Source organism: Benincasa hispida, chromosome 9, assembly GCF_027475165.1.
Source record: "Benincasa hispida cultivar pf3 chromosome 9, pf3_genome.v1.1, whole genome shotgun sequence".
NCBI lineage: Eukaryota > Viridiplantae > Streptophyta > Magnoliopsida > Cucurbitales > Cucurbitaceae > Benincasa > Benincasa hispida.
The window spans coordinates 18,441,415-18,459,972 of NC_143486.1; the positions used below are offsets into that span (position 1 = coordinate 18,441,415).

Here is an 18,558-nt window from a genome sequence, read left to right on the forward strand (position 1 = left end):
GATTTTGTTTTGTAATTTTGAATATTATATTCATTTATAGTTTATGTATTTCAATAAAATGTCCATGCAATATTTTACCATGTATACAATTTTTTTAACAATGATTCTTTATTAAACAATAAATATTTAGATCCCTTATACATTATTAAATTGCGTACCATTTCTTTGTTTTGTCAACTAGTTCAATATGCTTTGTTCAATTTATATATCAATTACATTATACAAAACTTCATCTTAAGATGCAATCATCGACTTAAACCCTATTTGCAATTATCATGTTTGGAGTACTTAAAAAATATTTTTTTTCATTCTCAACTTAAGTTCATTTGATCATTTCACATTTTGACATTTATTTTTGAAATAATTTATAGAATAAAGACTGGGTATAGGGACTGGAAGTGAAATTTGATAATGAGAAAAAAAACAATAAATTAAAAATACGATTAAAATCACACAATAGACGTAATGCAAAAACATATAAGAGAAAGATAATGAGGTACCATATATATTTTTCCTCATTGGTTCTATGAAATTTCTAATGTGGCAATGCGTTTAAAATTTGTTGGAAACGTGAGTACAATGAGATAAAATTACACATCAATTATAAGATGTTGGCTATATTTTAATTTTTTTCTGCATTTTTTGGGCAAATTCAATCATGAGTTATAATGAACGATATGATTTTTATGTTTGGAGTGCAAACTATTTTAGACTTGTATTAGTGCTATTTGAAGTTATGATCTTGAGCTTCTTCAATTTTTAGTTTATTCTTTGAAAGACGATTATTTTTAAAAAATCTAATCCATTGCTCGAGATAAAGTTTTTAGAAATCTTAGAAGGACTCTTGCCTTCTTCATATGCCATGCAAGTAAAAGACTTAAATTTCATTAATTTTGGAGTGTTGGTTTTCATTTGGACCTAAAATATAAAAGTGTGTAAAGTAAAAGGCGAATAAGATATATAAAAATCAGACGATATTTAAGGGGAGCTCCGTAGTCCGTACCCGCAATATCGGGTTCCAAGGGTTCCCGCCAAACAACGCCGCCGTGTTCGTTTCTCAGACATTTTCCCGCCACTCATTTTCTCACTCTAAATCCCAAAATCACTCCATTTTCTTCAATCCCCGAACGCCATCTCTCTCTCTTCCCTTCTTCGTCGCCTCGAGATTCATCGAAGAACAAAAATGTCATCATCTCGTCGATCCAGCAATGGCCGATCGCCGTTAGTTAACCAACAACGCCAAATCACTTCCTTCTTTACCAAAAAACCCGCCGGAGACAACTCCGCCGCGAAAACCCATTCTATTTCCAGCTTGAATCCAAGCCCTAGCCCTAACATTGATTCTCCTCCGTCAGTACAGTCCAAGCGGAAGAAACCTTTGTTGGTTATCGGCGGCGGCGCTGCACCTTCTTCGTCCTCTTCCGGTCCTTCTCCTATAGCTGCCGTGAAGGAGAAATCGCACGGCGATGGGGTCGTTGGGAAGAAGATAAAGGTTTATTGGCCGTTGGATAAGACCTGGTACGAGGGTCGTGTGAAAATGTTTGATGAGAAGGCTGGAAAACATCTAGTGCAGTATGACGATGCGGAGGAGGAGATGTTGGTGTTGAGGAATGAGAAGATTGAGTGGATTGAGGAAAGTGCGAAGAAGTTCAAGCGATTGCGGCGGGGTTCTTCATCGCCGGTGAGTGCTGCAGTGGTGGAAGATATGGAGGATTTTAATGATGGGGACGACAGCGATGACTCTAGAGATGAAGATTGGGGCAAGAATGTGGATAAAGAGGTGAGTGAAGAGGAGGATGTGGAGCTGGTGGAGGAAGACGAAGATGGGAGCGAGGAGGATGGAGTGGGAAAGTCAAGAAGGAAGCCGGGTGGGAAGGTGGAATCTAAAAAGCGTAAGATAAGCAATGGCGAGAAAGTTGGAAGTGCTCCAAAGAAGAGCAAGAGTAGCGGTGGAAGTGTGACTTCTGGAGGGTTCCAGCTTTCTTCAATGGAGACTAAGATTAAATCTGAGAGTGAGTGATGAACATAAAATGCTTTAAGTCATTTCTTGTTGCTACATTATGTAATGCTGTGTATAATTCCATGAAGTACTTTAAACTATTAGATAAGTGTCTCCACTTATTTCCTGAGCTGAACTTTGTGATCGTGTTTCATTTGGTAGCAGTTACTGCTCTTACAGCCAGACTGAAGTAATTGAGAAGAGAATTTGGAATTATGCAGTAGCCTATTTTAGTCTGTTGAAATTATGAACCTTCTTAAACTCTGATTTTCATATGAATATTGAAACTTGAAAGTATCTGTCTCCCTTTTGATTATTTATGTATTTAGTTAAATTGTTCTCTTCCGTTGCTTATCGTAGACCTTTTTCCCCCCTCACCTCTTCATAGGAGCAAATGTATTAAATGGAATGAATGAAATTTCAAGCGATGCCTTAGAAAGGTTCAATTTGCGAGAAGCTGAAAAGTTCCGATTTTTAAAGGAGTAAGCTGTCTATATATTTTTGTTTCTTACATCTACATCATTTTCCCCATTCTATTTTGAATATCTTTTACGTGATTAAGAAATAAGAAGAAAGTAAAGATTGGTTCTCGCTAATCATAAGACAACCTAAAGTTTCATATCGCAACTGAGTTTTTCCTGACCATTTTGGTCTGTGATACTCACTATTTCACATAATACCTGGATCCTGAAGCAGAGATAGGAAGGATGCAAACAAAAGACGTCCAGGAGATCCCGATTATGATCCAAGAACTTTGTATTTGCCTCCACATTTCTTGAAGAACTTATCAGATGGCCAGGTACTTTAGTGTCGAACTTCTTTCTCGAAGTTTCTGGATTTTCTTGGTAGGCATGAATTTCCGTGAGTTTCTTTCCTCATTAATATTGTGTGTGTAGAGACAATGGTGGGAGTTTAAGTCAAAACACATGGATAAAGTTCTGTTTTTCAAGGTTTGCCTCTATGCTTCACTAGTTAACTTGGTTCATGCTAACTCTGTTGGCTAGTAATGCTCTTCTCATATATATATATATATTCTTTTTCTGAAGCAGATGGGTAAATTTTATGAACTTTTTGAAATGGATGCACATGTAGGAGCTAAAGAACTTGATTTGCAATATATGAAGGTAAGACAATAAGTTATTTATCGGCGAAGTTACATATCAGTAACCAGTCAATGTAATTGTATCAGTATACGTGCTTTATGCATAGGTTGTATTTTCCTGAGGCATTTCTTGTATGAAGTAACCAATTTTCTTGCCCTCTTATGTGCATGATAAGATGTTTGCAATTGTTTCTCTAGTTACTAACTAACGTTTTTGTCTTAAAAAAATTGAAAGGGAGAACAACCTCATTGTGGCTTCCCCGAGAGGAATTTTTCACTTAATGTGGAGAAGTTGGCAAGGAAGGTTAGCTGTTTTTCCTCTTATTTGGGATTTATTTTTCCCGCTTATTGGTTTGATAAATCTTTTAAAAGCTTTATGTTCCCAAGGTGACATTTAACTTAGCCTGCCTTGGCAGAGCAGGGTTATCGAGTTCTTGTCATAGAGCAGACTGAAACTCCTGAACAGTTAGAGAGACGACGTAAGGAGAAAGGTTCTAAGGATAAGGCATGTATACATATCATAAGTTGCCTCATGTATTCAATTTAAGTAATTTCTTTCTATCCACAAAGAGTAAGAATCATGGACTCTCCCACCCCTTAGAAGTTTGATGCTAGGAATGAAACTCTTGAGGCGAGAATTGAGATCATAAGGCTATAATACTATTTGTTGTCTTGTCTGCAGGTAGTGAAACGTGAAATATGTGCAGTAGTCACAAAAGGAACACTAACTGAGGGCGAGATGCTATCTTTGAATCCTGATGCTTCATATCTGATGGCAGTAACTGAAAACTCCCATGGCTTGGAAAATCAACAAGCAGAACGGATTTTAGGGGTCTGTGTGGTTGATGCGGCCACCAGTAGGATTATCCTTGGGCAGGTAAAATGTTGAATAGAACTTAAGTTCTTCACCCTTGTTTGAGTTTTTCCCCCTTATACTGTGGAAGATAAGATTTGGTGCTACTTAACCAACATATATTTAGGCATTTTCTTTTAAGTAATAGAAGGGAATCTATTAGAAAACTACCTCTACCTGAAACTATATTGCAACATGAGAGATGAATTACAGAATGACAATAGCATTTTGAGAGGGCTATCTCTTTCTTAAAGTTCCACAATGGACAATACCCACCATCACCTCCTCTAAGATCCTTAACTCCTATTTATCACCAAGGCCTCCTAACTAATTACCACTATACAGCTTGTAATATCCTACTAATATTCCCGTTATATCTCTTACTAGTACTCTCACAGAATCGTGTCTTGACTTTTGACTTCTGAGACTATTGTGGGTCTTGATTAATTGAATGAGTTGTCTATTTTGTATCGGTGATTGTATGTGCATAGTATGGCTTTATCCTCTTTTATTTAGTAATTTCATGCTTTGGTGTCGCATGGTATTGCTAGCATTTTCACCAAGTGATGATATATGATAAGCAATGTGCAGCAGAGTACATCTAATCAAATTATACTTTTATTAATTTTCTGCTCTTTAATAGTTTGGAGATGACTCGGAGTGCAGTGCTTTGTGCTGTCTTTTGTCTGAGCTTAGACCAGTTGAAATTATTAAACCTGCCAAACTGCTAAGTCCTGAAACTGAGAGGGTGCTACTCACTCATACAAGAAATCCTTTAGTGAATGAGTTAGTTCCATTACTGGAATTCTGGGATGCTGAGAGAAGTGTTCAAGAAGTCGAGAGATTGTTTAAGGGCATTGCTAATCGATCAGTCTCTGGATCCTCAAGTGAAGCAAGTTTACTCAATGACGATGCTCCTGGAGAAAAAGATGGGTTGAGCTACTTGCCAGATGTTTTATCTGAACTAGTTAATGCACATGAAAATGGGTCTTGGGCACTTTCAGCTCTTGGAGGAATCCTATTCTATCTTAAGCAGGCTTTTCTGGATGAGACATTGCTTAAATTTGCAAAGTTTGAATTACTTCCTTGTTCTGGCTTCAGTGATGTTATTTCAAAACCCTACATGGTTCTTGATGCAGCTGCCTTGGAGAATCTAGAGATCTTTGAGAACAGCAGAAATGGGGACTCTTCTGGGTAGCCTTCTCTTTGACCACGTTCTTGAGTATTATCTATTATTGCTGTAAGCTTATTCTGAGAATTTTTCTCAAATCTCAATCTTGTTTTAGGACGCTCTATTCACAGTTGAACCACTGTGTGACTGCATTTGGGAAAAGATTACTTAAGACATGGCTTGCTAGACCTTTATATCACGTAGAATCAATTAAAGCTAGGCAAGGTGCTGTGGCAAGCCTACGGGTAGGTTTAATAATTACAGTAATGTAGCATTTCTTGTACAGTTGCTTCACTTTTATTTTCCTGAGGTGTAAAAGCATATCCGTTCTTATATTTAACTTTGGAGGAGATTTCCTTTTCTAATTTTCTATATTTTCTTTCTAGGGAGATAACTTATCTTTTTCTCTCGAGTTTCGGAAAGCATTAGCCAAACTCCCAGATATGGAGCGTTTACTTGCTCGCATTTTTGCTAATAGGTGAGGTCAAAGAACTGTTAGAAATTATAGTTTAGAGATGCAATACTTGTTAGGATAACTTTTGTTCAATGATTTTCTTAATAGTGAGGCAAATGGGAGGAATGCGAAAAATGTGGTTCTATATGAGGATGCAGCAAAAAAACAACTACAAGAGTTCATATCTGCTTTGCGCGGTTGTGAGCTCATGCTCCAAGCTTGTTCATCGCTCCGTGTCATTTTGTCAAATGTTGAATCAAGACGATTCGATTGCTTATTAACACCTGGTATTATAATTTGTGATCTGTTGTGTACTTAAAGGTTACTTCAACGGACTTATTTATTGGAATCTGATGCTTTATAAATTTCAGGTGAAGGTCTTCCGGATCTTCTTTCAGTTCTAAGTCATTTCAAGGATGCTTTTGATTGGGTTGAAGCCAATAGTTCAGGACGTATAATACCTCGTGAAGGTGTAGACATGGAGTATGACTCTGCCTGTGAAAAAATTAAGGAGATACAAGCTAGCTTGACAAAGCATTTAAAGGAACAGCGGAGATTACTTGGGGACACATCTGTGAGAAACCTTCTTGAATCACTTTTATCCTTATGGTACATACATAATACTTGGAAATTTCATTTTTGTTCATTTCTGTTTTTTTGTAGATCACTTATGTGACAGTTGGAAAAGAGACACATTTGTTGGAAGTGCCTGAAAGTTTGCAGGGTAACGTTCCTCAGACTTATGAGTTGCGATCATCTAAAAAGGTAGGTGAAGCTTTTTTAAGTTTTGTTTGTGCACTTACTTGAGTCAAATACCATGAGAATTGATGCACAAGTAGTTCTCCAATAGTCTTTTTATTAATATTTTAAAATTGTAGTTGGGAAAGTGTAATGTATTTTGTCGTCGAAACCATGTTGTGATTATGTGTATATTCCTTTGATGAAGAACCTAACATATCCTTCCTACTGTAAATATGTTCTTACATGTAATTTAGACGTTATTCTTCTTTCTGCAACACAAATTTATGAACAATTGGATTTGGTTGTTTAACTGGAACCCTATCAACCTTCGTCAGGTGAGTGTCAGTGTCATTACAACAGCACAGATCACTTATTTATTCTTTAGTTGGTGAGCAAGAAGAATCACAAAGGAATTCCAACCACTTTCACTTTGTAGTTGGATTTGCACTATTTCTAGTTTAAACTGAAAGCTCTATCTTTCTTAGAATTTATTTTAGTCTATTATTATTATTCTTTAATTATCAGATTTATATTCATATCATATGTCAACCGCGAGATAAACTCATTCTTCTTGTCAAATGCTCACCGTTTCTCTTCAAAAAAGAGGACTTAGTTCTAGTAATTGATAACAACCTAAAACTAACTTGACCTTTATTGCCGTAAAATAACTTCGGTAAATCTAAATGGATTTTCACATTTTTCAATGATGCACCCAGGGCTTCTTCCGGTACTGGACTCCTAATATTAAGAAGTTGTTAGCGGAGCTTTCTCTAGCTGAATCTGAGAAGGAGTCCTCACTGAAAAGCATTTTGCAAAGGTTAATTGGAAAATTCTGTGAACATCATCTCCAATGGAGACAATTAGTCTCTGCAATTGCTGGTAGGTAGTTAATACTTTCTTATTAATAGATTGAAAATATTTTTGTGGTTACTAGTTAGCGTTGCATATCTAAGAGAACTATAATGATTATGATGACCTCACATGTAAAATATTATCTTTATCTATCATACAAGGGTAATCAGGTTTACTGATTAAAAAATGCCTCAATTTACTCTCTCCTTTATGTCTTTATATCCTGGATTTGTGTGTGGGCCTTTTCTTTTTACCCTATAAAATACAGTGCTATGTTTTCAAGGTTTATTATATTTTGTAATGTTTAGCTGGAGTGATTTTCTTTACCATATCAAGTCCAAAATGTTTCATGGTTGATGTTGGGGAAACTTCTTGCAGAACTTGATGTTTTGATCAGCCTAGCAATTGCAAGCGATTATTATGAGGGACACACATGCCAACCACTTTTCTCAAAGTCACAGTGTCAGAATGAAGTGCCACGTTTTAATGCAAAAAACTTAGGACATCCTATTCTTAGAAGTGATTCGTTGGGTGAGGGTACATTTGTCCCCAATGACATCACTCTTGGTGGCTTAGGAGCCAACTTCATTCTTCTGACTGGCCCTAACATGGGTGGAAAGTCGACTCTTCTTCGACAAGTTTGCTTGTCTGTTATTCTGGCTCAGGTAATTTATTTCCTTATTTTTAAATTTTAATCTCAAAAGTCTTGTTGTCTTCAATTTTTTCTGAAACAATGGTTCTGCAGATAGGTGCAGATGTTCCTGCAGAAAGTTTTGAGTTAGCTCCTGTTGATCGAATTTTTGTTCGGATGGGTGCTAAGGATCAGATTATGTCTGGTCAAAGTACATTTTTGACAGAACTATCAGAAACTGCACTGATGCTGGTAGGACATTGTTGCATTACAGATCATTTCAGTTACTTTGCAGGTTCAAGCGATTTAAGTTGTGTTCCCCCTACGGGCCTAAGCTGGCTGAAGTTTTTAAATTTCTGAGGGAGTTCTGAGGATGAGAGGGCCTTTTAACTGCCTAGGATTTTTGTGAATTTTCTTTTCCTGACGACTTGATGTCCTAGTTATTAAATTTCCAAAAAAATCTGCGTATAAGTTTTATCCTTGGCTTAATTGTTCGTTATCTTGCAGTTATCTTGTAAAAGGTCTTTTACCTCATGTCACCAAAACTTCTGGACCTTTTCATGATACATTCTTTTCAAGGTATTTCTGCTTTCTTTATTGTTTGACTAAAAGCATTCGTTGAATTGGTTAATGCAGTCATCAGCTACCCGTAATTCATTGGTGATCTTGGATGAACTTGGACGTGGGACAGCAACTTCAGATGGACAGGCAATTGCGTAAGTGTTTAGTTTATTCAGATTCATTATAGCATTTGGTTTTTCATTCATTTATGCTCGATGATTATCTTTACTTAATATTCACCTGTTTTTCTGCCATCAACAGGGAATCAGTTCTTGAACATTTTGTTAGCAAGGTGCAGTGCAGGGGAGTATTCTCAACTCATTATCACCGATTGGCCTTGGCTTATTATAAAGATCCTAGGGTATTGTTCGTCTGCAAAGGATTTGGGATTCTTTCACAGTTTCACGCATTAAAACACGTTTGCATATTGTTGTATATTTAACCATTAATACATTGCATCATACCCTATAGGGATGTTATGCTTCATTAAGCTTAAGTTAGTAGTACCACCGTAATCCGAGTTTTCCACTATGGAAAGACATCTCAATGATTTTCTTGGGATAATTGGTTCTGTTTGTTAACTAGAGGCTCTTCTACAGGTTTCATTATACCATATGGCATGCCGAGTTGGAGAGGGGAATAATGGTTTAGAAGAAGTTACATTTCTCTATCGTTTGACTCCTGGCACATGCCCCAAAAGTTATGGCGTGAATGTTGCACGGTTAGCTGGTAAGACTTTCTTTTTCCTTCTCTTGAAATTTGTACAATATACCTCACTTGTTTTTGGTACTAGAATGCCTTAATTTTGATTTCAAGTTCGTTTGAGATGTTTGATTCACAGATTAAATAAGTCAGAGCTTGTTAAGTTTGTGATGGGTGGATTTGCCCGGGTTTGTTAAGATGCTACACAAAAATGAGTTTCAAGAAATTTAAATTTATGTAACCTATATTTGGCTATTGGGTTTCATAATTTAAAAAACTTGGTATAAGTATTAAGAAGTGGATTTAAGCCGAGGTTTATGTAACTTAAGTTCAGCTGATCCATAGCTTGGAATATGCAAACCCACCCACTAAATATTGGCTTGATTTCTTATTTTGGATTACACGTATTTGACTAATGTCCAAGCACTCTGAGTTATGTAAATACTGAAGCTATTCATTCTAGCCTGGTCCCTTGTTTATCAAAAATGCTATCTGAAGTTAACCAGAAATAATAAATCAAGACTCTAGCTAGATGAGAACCGTAGCACAGGAAAACTCTTAAGCATCATATCTATCAAGTATTTGTGTTTTACGTGGTTGGCCTTTTGACCATGGATTCTGGTCGTATTCTAACGGGCAAATGGTTCAAGAATTTAAACTAACTCTGATTTTCTAGGACTCCCAAATTGCGTCTTGACCGAGGCTGCGGCTAAGTCAATGGAATTTGAGGCTACATATGGCATGGTTAGAGAAGAATCTGAAGATAACTTGTGCAATCATGCTTGGGTAGATGATACAGTAACTTTGATTCAAAAGTTAATAAGCCTGGAATCAACCATGAGATGCAATGATGAAACTGAGAAGAATGGTATTGGTTCCTTGGAACAGCTTCAACAAGAAGCAAGAATACTTGTACAGCAAGGTTGACTCAATGCTTGGAACATTAGTCGGTGACCGACGTTTTGCAGTATACATCGGGGTGCTGCAGTTCATCCCATTTTGGCCATTGCTTTCATCAGGAGCATCATGAACTGGGACTGGGTGCAAATCACCATCACAACAGAACGTTCAATATATAAGATCCAGCTTCTCACCTTGATTTAACAAGATTTGCTTACAGAATGAACTCGCGACAGCAGCCGACATTTTTTGAGAAGCAATTTTGGAGGACTGATCGCTTATCTTGATTCTTCAATGGAAGAAGAAATTGCTTTTGATCTTTTGTGTAAATTGTTAATAGTTAACAGTCATTACAAGGTTTGTAAATTATTGTTGAACTAACTCCGAGGGTTCGGTCACCATACCCAAGTTGGTAAAGCTTTCTAGCTTCTTTTTTATTCGGCTATTTAGTCTCTTTGATTTTTATTCTTCTTTTGAGTTCACGAGTTCCCGGTCTATGCCTAAAACATTTGAACTATGTTTCGGTTAGTTCGACGGTCAAATTAAGTTATTCTATGTGGAAGATTGATTTTTGGTTAGTTGAGAGTTATTTGTCCATAATGACTCAATTTGAAACTATGATTTTGAATCACCATAGACCATTATAAAATGTATTGAAACATTATTCTATAGTCTCAATAGCATAATAATATTTAATCTTCTTGGTAACATAATAATATTTAGCCTAAGTGAATTTATCTCAATTTTTTTCTTTAAAAATTGGAGATTAATCTGGAGATATGCTCACTGTCTAGAATGTTTAGGTGTTGTCTGTGACTCTGTCTTCACTAAACTTATCGCTATACAGTCTATGTTACAATTTTTATAAAAAAATATTATTTTTTTATATTTTATATTTTGTGTGTAAAGAAAATGGGAACAGTTGACTTTTGTATAATATATGATAAATGAAAAAAATATGTATATATAAAAATTAAAACATACATTAAAATTCCCCGAAATATACATTGGAAAAATAAAGGAGAAAATTCCATTTCCAATACTTATTTCCTAGGTGCGAATTTTTCTCTCTCTAGCCTGCCCTTCTGCTGAGGATTCTCCTCTCAATCCGAGTGACACAACCCAAACAATAGGCGAGCTCGTTGTTGCTGGTGGCGACTCTGATCGATTCTCCGATCCCCTTTTTTCATCGGCATCCTCGATTATGTTTCTTGTCGACTGGTTCTATGGCGTCTTGGCCTCCCTTGGTCTCTGGCAGAAAGAGGCCAAGATCCTGTTTCTTGGCCTCGATAATGCCGGAAAGACCACCTTGCTCCATATGTTGAAAGATGAGGTCTCTCTTCTCTCTCTCGTCATTCTTTTTCTCTCTGGGTTGTTATTTTATGCAACTTAGCTTCCTTTACCGTTGAATTATTATGTTCTTTTTTTCTTTCTGAAAAATTGTTGATCGGTGTGATGAGGTCAGAAATTGAAGAGTTATGTTTGATTTTTTAGTAAGTCTAGAGAGAATACTATAGGTCGAATTTCTTAGTAGATTTGTATCTTTCTACTGGTTCATGAGGCAGAACAATTCGATTACACGAGCTGAAATTTGTTCATAGCTTTCTTCTGGTGTTCGGTTTCGACGCACAAATCTTATTTGTTATTTGTGATTTTTTTTATCCTTTGTCCTTTTTTTTATTGGGTCCTTGAATTGGTCTGCTGTAATGACGCCGTTTCTTATATGCTTCAGAGGTTAGTACAACATCAGCCAACACAGTATCCTACATCAGAGGAGTTGAGCATCGGGAAGATTAAGTTTAAGGCGTTTGATTTAGGAGGCCACCAGATTGCTCGTAGAGTTTGGAAGGACTACTATGCTAAGGCAAGTCAATTAGTGAATGCTCTTTATCTCTCTTATGTCAATGGGGTGTATGTTTTAAAGGAAGTTTAAAAAATATATTCATTTCAGATAATTATCCACATGAATTAGATGCAAATTGACATGAACATTTGCTGACTAAACTAGTAAGGGCCTTGGGTCCTGTGGTTTTGTAGTTTCATTCAGTATGGGATTTTTTTTTTTTTTTTGGAAGGATATTAAACATTTAGTTAAGTTTTCGGCATTTTACTGCACAATTTGAGAATTCTTCTGTGTTTATCAAGCAAGATAAAATCATGTGGTAACTTTTTTCCTCATGAAGTTTGAAGATGAAAATATAACATTGTTTGATAATTATTTTTGTTTCTCATTTATTATTTCAAGAAAAAACTTGAATATCAAGAAAAGCACCGATTTAATCAATATTCTTTTTGATAAAATATATTTTGTATTTCCTTTCATTCTTAAATTTTAAGTTTTATACGAACCTTGAAATAGGAAACTTGGAAGCATATTCTTTTATATCCAAGATTTAAACTAGAGGTTCTTGACTGATGCTTTTTCACCTAGGACTAGGAGTCTCCTGTATTTCAACCATAACCATACCAATTCTAACTCTTTCCTATTGTTTTGTACTTTTGTGCTAAATGTCTCTACTGCATTTTGTATCTGCCGATCTCCCTTCAATTTATTATCCAATACACATTCCTTTTATGAAGTGATCAATTTTTATGTTCTAGACAAAAGAAGTGTAAAAATCTCTCTGGGAGAGCTTTAATAGAACATACAGCTGGACCATTTGACTAGAGAGAAATAGGAAGATTTTCTTGGATGAGAATCTTCCCTATCATTGTTTTATTTGATTCTTCCCTTTTTCACTACTATAGCTATTCCTCCCTCTTCTCCAATTGGAGAGGTCTTTTGTAATCTGCCACATGGGGTTTTCCTCATTTGTAATACCATACTATCAATGAAATTGTTTCTTATCTAATTATTATTATTATTATTATTATTTTTTATTATTTTTTATTTTTATGTTCTAGACAATCTAGTCTAGTCCATAGAAATCTGATCATAACAACAATGATGGCAAATAGTAATAGCTAAACTAAGAATGACTAACCAATTCAGTAGGATTGAACATAAGTAACTTCTTTTAGAATAGAGGAGAGAAAAGGGAATCCCACTTTTGTATTATGTTGGAATGGTTACAGCTGAAATGGCTCAGAACAGCTACTGGAAAGCGATTGCAACCATTGGAATTAAAATGTTTCAGGAAGACGAGATGGGAAGGGGGATCAATATGATTTAAGAAACTTTCTAACAAAAGAGGGTGAGCTTAAAATTTTTACTTCGTCAAATTAATGTGAGAGGAGAAGCTTGATAATTCCAGCTGGACAAAATCACAATGGATGGATTGGAGTTCCTTTCTTTGATGGGGCTCTTCTTGTTTGGCTACACACTTGTATATTCTTTCATGCTTCTCTATGAAAGCCTGGTTTTCCGGTTAGTAAAAAGGAAGGTAGAAGTCTTTGTTGAAATTATTGGATGAGTCCCTCTCTATTTCTTAACGTAAATGAAAGGATGAGATTGTAAATGAAGGTATTTAATCATATGTTGATGTGTAAAGGGAAGAGGAAAGATATTGTCTGGAGTAGGAGGTATGATAGGGTGACCTAGGAGAGATCAATTATTCTTACCAATTTATGTTTCCACAATCATTGGTATTTGGTTTGATATTTTGAAAGTGTAGTAGAAAATTACTAATGAGAATTGTTTGCTAGACTTTTAAACCCATTCCAGCCAGATGAGACCTTGCTTTGGTGTGCTAGTGTAGATAGAACTCTGTGCAGCAGTGGAGGCTTGCCTCAAGAGTGGACAAGTTTTTATGCCAATTGCAAGTGGCGGGATAGGTATAAACATGGTAGAGCCGAGATGGTTCCATTCTTGGTGGCTGGATTAAACTTGGGAAGCTACCCACTGTCAATGATGGGAAATAAATGTGTGGGTTCAATATTTGAGAGGCTTGCGGTGAAGCAACAGAACTATTCTGGATTCATTCTTGCGGAAATTAAGGGAGTAGTTGCTGGTGGTTGTGTTCTTAATGTTCCACAGTGGTGCCCCTTTCCTCTAGGTCACTTCCGATAAGGAGATTGCTGAAAGTTCAAGATGTTCTTCAAAGGAAGCTGCGGTCAGGTTGTATGATCCCAATGAGTGCCCTTGTCCAATAGACAATGCTAGATTGAGCTGGATTAAAGATTCAGGAAAATTGGAAATTATGAAAAAACTGATGATAGCAAGGAGTAAAACAGAGTACAAGCCACTGATTTCAAAATTGAAGGAAACAGTCAACAACTTAGTGTAATTTCAGTTAGTTCGGTTCATTGATAGTTAAATTTACGATATTTTGTTAGCCTATAAATAGCCACACCTTGGATTTCTGTGTCAAATAGGAGAAAGGAGAGATATCAGGCTAAAGGAAAGGGTGTTTGTATCTTTATGGAGTTGTTAAGTTGGACTATAACTTATAAGGGTGTATGTGTGGGGGAGAGAAGGAAAAAAAGATTCATCCAGAGTACTATAGGAAATATAAGCATGAGAAGTGACTGAAGGGTTATGAAATCACTTTGAAGTCGGACAAATGTTGGGCGGCCAAAGGTAGAGGGCATGCAGATGATTGAGAGGGATCTTAACCTTGTGGAGTGAAAAAGAAAGTCGTTCAGTGGTTTCGTAAAAGGGCTGCTTGACTTTGACCAACTTCTCCATTATTATAAACGGTAGACCTAGGGGTAAGATCTTCGCGAATAGAGGGTTGCGGCAAGGAGACCCCCTTGCCCCTTTCCTTTTTACAATTGTGGGAGATTCCCTCTGTAGACTCATCCATTACTACAATGAAAGAAAGGTAGGTTTCTCCTTTAGTAACATATCTTCTGAGCTGACCCATCTTTAGTATGCTGATGACACCCTTTTGTTTTGTTCTTGGGAGGATGGAAATGTGTGGGCTTGGTGGTTTTTGATTAATCTATTTCTCTTGGGCTTTGGGTTATCCCTTAACTCCTCCAAAACCACCCTCATTGGTATTAACTTGAATAGTGAAAAGATGGATACCTTTGCTTTGAGACTCAGCTGTAGGGTTGAAACCTTCCCGTTCGTTTACCTGGGCAGTCTTAAATAGCCTCCTTTGCTACTTTTTCTCTGTGATGCAAGCTCCGGTGAAGACTATCAATAGGTTGGAAAAGACTGTTAAGAGATTTTGTTTGGGATGGAGGCTTCTCTCGACCGCTTTCTCACCTTGTTAAGTGGACTTGGGCTCCTCTCCCTACTATATATGGTGGCCTCGGGATTGGCTCCTTTCGCCAAAAGAACACTGTCTTACTTATGAAGTGGCTCTGAAGATTCTGTCATGAGGAAAATGCTATTTGGAGACATGTGATTGTGGCTATTTATGGGAAGGAGGATCAGGGCTGGTTCATTAAGCCTCCTAAGAAGGGAAGAACTTATAGACTTTGGGCTGGCATTTTAAAACATAAAGATCAATTTGAGCACTTTACCGACTTTGTTTTGGGGGATGGCAAAGCTATTAGCTTTTGGGAAGATAATTGGTGTAACTCTCAAACCCCTTGCTCTCAAGTTTCCCAATATTTATGCTCTGTCTTACAAGAAGGAGGCGATGGTGGCGGATTGCTAGTGTGCTTCAAATCAATCGTGGGATTTGGGCCTCAGAAGCAACATTTTTTATAGAGAGTTAGATGAGGTGGCTGCACTCTTACAGGTTCTTCACTCTTGGATTCTGTAGGGGGCCTTGACAGACTTGAGTGGAAGATCAATGTTTCTGTGAAGTTTACCACTAAGCTATCTTTTTAAAGATGACGAAACACCTCCCCCACACCACCTTTCCATTGATTAATCTTGTGTTAAGCTGAAAATTCCCAAAAAAGTGAGATTCTTCCTTTCGTCTCTTGCATATAGAAGTCTCAATACTCATGACAAGTTGCAAAGTAAGCTTAAAATGAGCTCTCTCTCTCCCTTTATCTGTAGCCTCTGTATGAGAGAAGAAGAGTCCTTGGACCATCTTTTCTTGCACTGTGATTTTGCCTCTAAGGGGTGGTCCAATGTCTTTAGCATTTTTTGGTGGATTTGCTGTCTTCCGGAAAAGGTTGATGTCTGGCCTCTGGAAGGTCTTGACAGCCATGCTTTTAGTGATAGAGGGAAGATTCTTTGGAGATGTGCCACTCGAGTTCTTCTTTGGTGTCTTTGGAATGAAAGCAATAGCAAAATTTTTTAAGATAAGTTTTCTTCTTTCGATTCTTTTTGGGCTTGTGTTCAACATGCAGCCTCTTGGTGGTGCATTAATTACACCAACTTCTTTGGTAATTACAGCCATTTGATGATTTTTAATAATTGGAAGGACCTCTTGTATTTGCCTCCAGAAGGGGTCACCTCAACCCTTTACCCTTAGGCTGTCTTTTCTTTTCGGTTGAATATACTTGTTTGTTTCCTATTAAAAAAATAATAATAAATTAAACAATGGTTCAAAATGTGTTTGATACTATATATTAATAAATCATAAAACTAGTTATAGTTCACGTACCGTTGGAGCTTCAAGCTACAGGTCCATGAGGTCCCCTCGGTAGCTCAACGGGATTGAATGAGAATCAGTTTTTGGATTAATTTGAATTGTTCAAATTACTTGAGGGAATTAATTATATATGATATAACTAATTAAATTTTATTTATATGTGATACATTATAATATTAAGTAGTCACCCACTAAAATTTAATTGATAACAAACAATTATTTATTTATTATTTTAAAAATAATAATAAAAATAAAAAATATATAATTATTATTTTGTAATATTATATAATTTATAATACATATTATATTTTTAAGAAATAAATTGAGTTTATAACATGATATATTGTACTAATGTTCTCTTCTCTATTTAATATAATTCTACATTGTAAAAATTTAAAATTTAAAATTTGGATGCAATGAGAACATAAAAATGTTGTTTTCAGAATTTGCACTGTTTGGATTACAAAATCTGAAAACAGTTTTAGAAATAAAATCTAAATTGTCTTCCAAACGCATATTTGCTTAACTCAGTAATTTTGAAAATATAAAACAGAATCAAGATTTTCTACTAAGTAGGCCCTTATAAGTCGATTTTTATAACTTAAAAGGAGTCTGGCTCTGAAGTTTGAGAAATTGATGATGAACTTCATCTAGGATAATAACAAAGGAAGACAATTACCAATTTAGTAAGGTGGGTAATGAGATCATTACCAGCAGAAATGGGAGGGACTGGGAGTGGGAAATATTAGTAAAAGAAGTATAGCACTTGTGTGTGGTGTGTGGATTTGTGAAAGTGAAACCTAGTCCTTGGTGGAATATTACTCAACTAAAACTGATGTTCTAGATGTTCTCAACAATAAGAGTAGGCAGTGAAAAACCCCTCTTTGGGAGGATAAGATTTAAGAGGATTAATTTTCAAACACTAGTTATTCCCTAATTTTGTTATACTGTATCCTCCTTTAAACTCAATTTTAAGAGTTCTAATTTATTTTGAAGTAAGAAATCATAAATTTTTTGTACTCCACTAATTCTCTACAACCAGAAATTCTTTCTTTGCCAGCCGACTTTAAAGGTGCTTTCGGCATACCACTCACATCACAAACAAAAGGAAAAAAGAAATTAAGAATAAAGAAAAGCATGGCACTATACACACTTGGAGCCCATTATTTAGGCTGGTTTGCCTTTTTTTCCTCCTTGATATGTATTAGGTGACAATGGCATCTTATGTGGGACCTTCAACGTCAAAACCTTTCTATATAACCTAACCGTTGCCGTACCATATGATTTGATTTTGGACGTTACAGGTCGATGCCGTGGTATACTTGGTGGATGCCTATGATAAGGAGAGATTTGCAGAATCCAAAAAAGAACTTGATGCCCTCCTTTCAGACGAATCACTTGCAAACGTCCCATTTCTCGTGTTGGGGAACAAGATCGACATACCCTATGCTGCCTCAGAGGATGAATTGCGATACCACCTCGGCCTAACGAACTTCACCACTGGAAAGGGGAAGGTAAACCTAGCAGACACCAACGTTCGCCCGTTGGAGGTGTTCATGTGCAGCATCGTCCGCAAAATGGGGTATGGTGATGGCTTCAAGTGGCTTTCTCAATATATCAAGTAGATGATAGAGTCTCCTTATGCATTACAGGTCATGATTGCCATGGCACACTCCATACTAGCCAGAAGATGCATTAAGTGCACATGTACTGTTGGGTTCCATGTGGGATGGAGGTTGATACCTCTTATCACCTGTCTGTAAAATTTGTGTATCAATAGTTTGTTTATTGGCCATTCCATCAGATTGGTATATGTATGCATTTCTTTTCTAGATTCAGCCGGCAGGATTTTCCTTTTTCTAGAAAATGTAAGACCTGAAGCAATACAGCCTATATCGTTTGTTTTGGGTATAAAATATTTGGTTTTTGAATGTGTAAGCCAGGAGGATCTGCACAACTCTTCTGTTTATCGTCCTACCGTTTCTTCTTCGTCTCGTCCTGTCCCGGTTTTGTCTTAACCGATTAGTGTTGTGAAGATAACTTATAGTGAAGTGAAATGTCTAGAATCCTTCTATCTCTTCCTCGTCTCGCCTCGATTTCATCATAACCAATCGCTTTTGTGATATGGAGCTCTTTCTAAGCTTACCAGAAA

At 36.5% G+C, this 18,558-nt stretch overlaps 2 protein-coding genes across 3 annotated transcripts; both read left to right on the forward strand.

Moving 5' to 3' along the window:
• Positions 1–960: 960 nt before the first annotated feature.
• MSH6 (MUTS homolog 6) lies at positions 961–10,403 on the forward strand. Of its 2 annotated transcripts, none has more exons than XM_090317525.1 (21): positions 961–2,012; positions 2,388–2,481; positions 2,693–2,798; positions 2,896–2,949; positions 3,049–3,123; positions 3,337–3,405; positions 3,523–3,610; positions 3,788–3,978; positions 4,598–5,148; positions 5,241–5,370; positions 5,512–5,603; positions 5,688–5,866; positions 5,951–6,153; positions 6,243–6,344; positions 7,037–7,199; positions 7,551–7,837; positions 7,918–8,055; positions 8,440–8,519; positions 8,626–8,725; positions 8,964–9,093; positions 9,743–10,403. In XM_090317525.1, exons 1-21 carry the CDS (start codon positions 1,184–1,186, stop codon positions 9,991–9,993), a joined length of 3,912 nt encoding a protein of 1,303 aa, XP_090173651.1. In that variant the 5' UTR covers positions 961–1,183; the 3' UTR covers positions 9,994–10,403. The 2 variants fall into 2 exon arrangements, with proteins under 2 accessions (XP_090173651.1, XP_090173652.1); XM_090317526.1 differs by having other exon boundaries at positions 2,696–2,798.
• SAR2 (secretion-associated RAS GTPase 2) lies at positions 10,012–18,344 on the forward strand. The gene is made up of 3 exons (XM_039043743.2): positions 10,012–11,299; positions 11,699–11,830; positions 17,711–18,344. The coding sequence occupies exons 1-3, from the start codon at positions 11,171–11,173 to the stop codon at positions 18,029–18,031; spliced, it is 582 nt and encodes a 193-aa protein (XP_038899671.1). The 5' UTR covers positions 10,012–11,170; the 3' UTR covers positions 18,032–18,344.
• Positions 18,345–18,558: the final 214 nt, after the last annotated feature.

Coding starts and splice junctions, on each gene's coding strand:
- MSH6 (XM_090317525.1), top strand. CDS start 1,184: ATGTCATCATCTCGTCGATCCAGCAATGGCCGATCGCCGTTAGTTAAC. Junction 2,482..2,692: donor AAGTTCCGATTTTTAAAGGA/GTAAGCTGTCTA, acceptor TGGATCCTGAAG/CAGAGATAGGAAGGATGCAA. Junction 3,406..3,522: donor TGGAGAAGTTGGCAAGGAAG/GTTAGCTGTTTT, acceptor TTGGCAGAGCAG/GGTTATCGAGTTCTTGTCAT.
- SAR2 (XM_039043743.2), top strand. CDS start 11,171: ATGTTTCTTGTCGACTGGTTCTATGGCGTCTTGGCCTCCCTTGGTCTC. Junction 11,300..11,698: donor TCCATATGTTGAAAGATGAG/GTCTCTCTTCTC, acceptor TATATGCTTCAG/AGGTTAGTACAACATCAGCC. Junction 11,831..17,710: donor GGAAGGACTACTATGCTAAG/GCAAGTCAATTA, acceptor TGGACGTTACAG/GTCGATGCCGTGGTATACTT.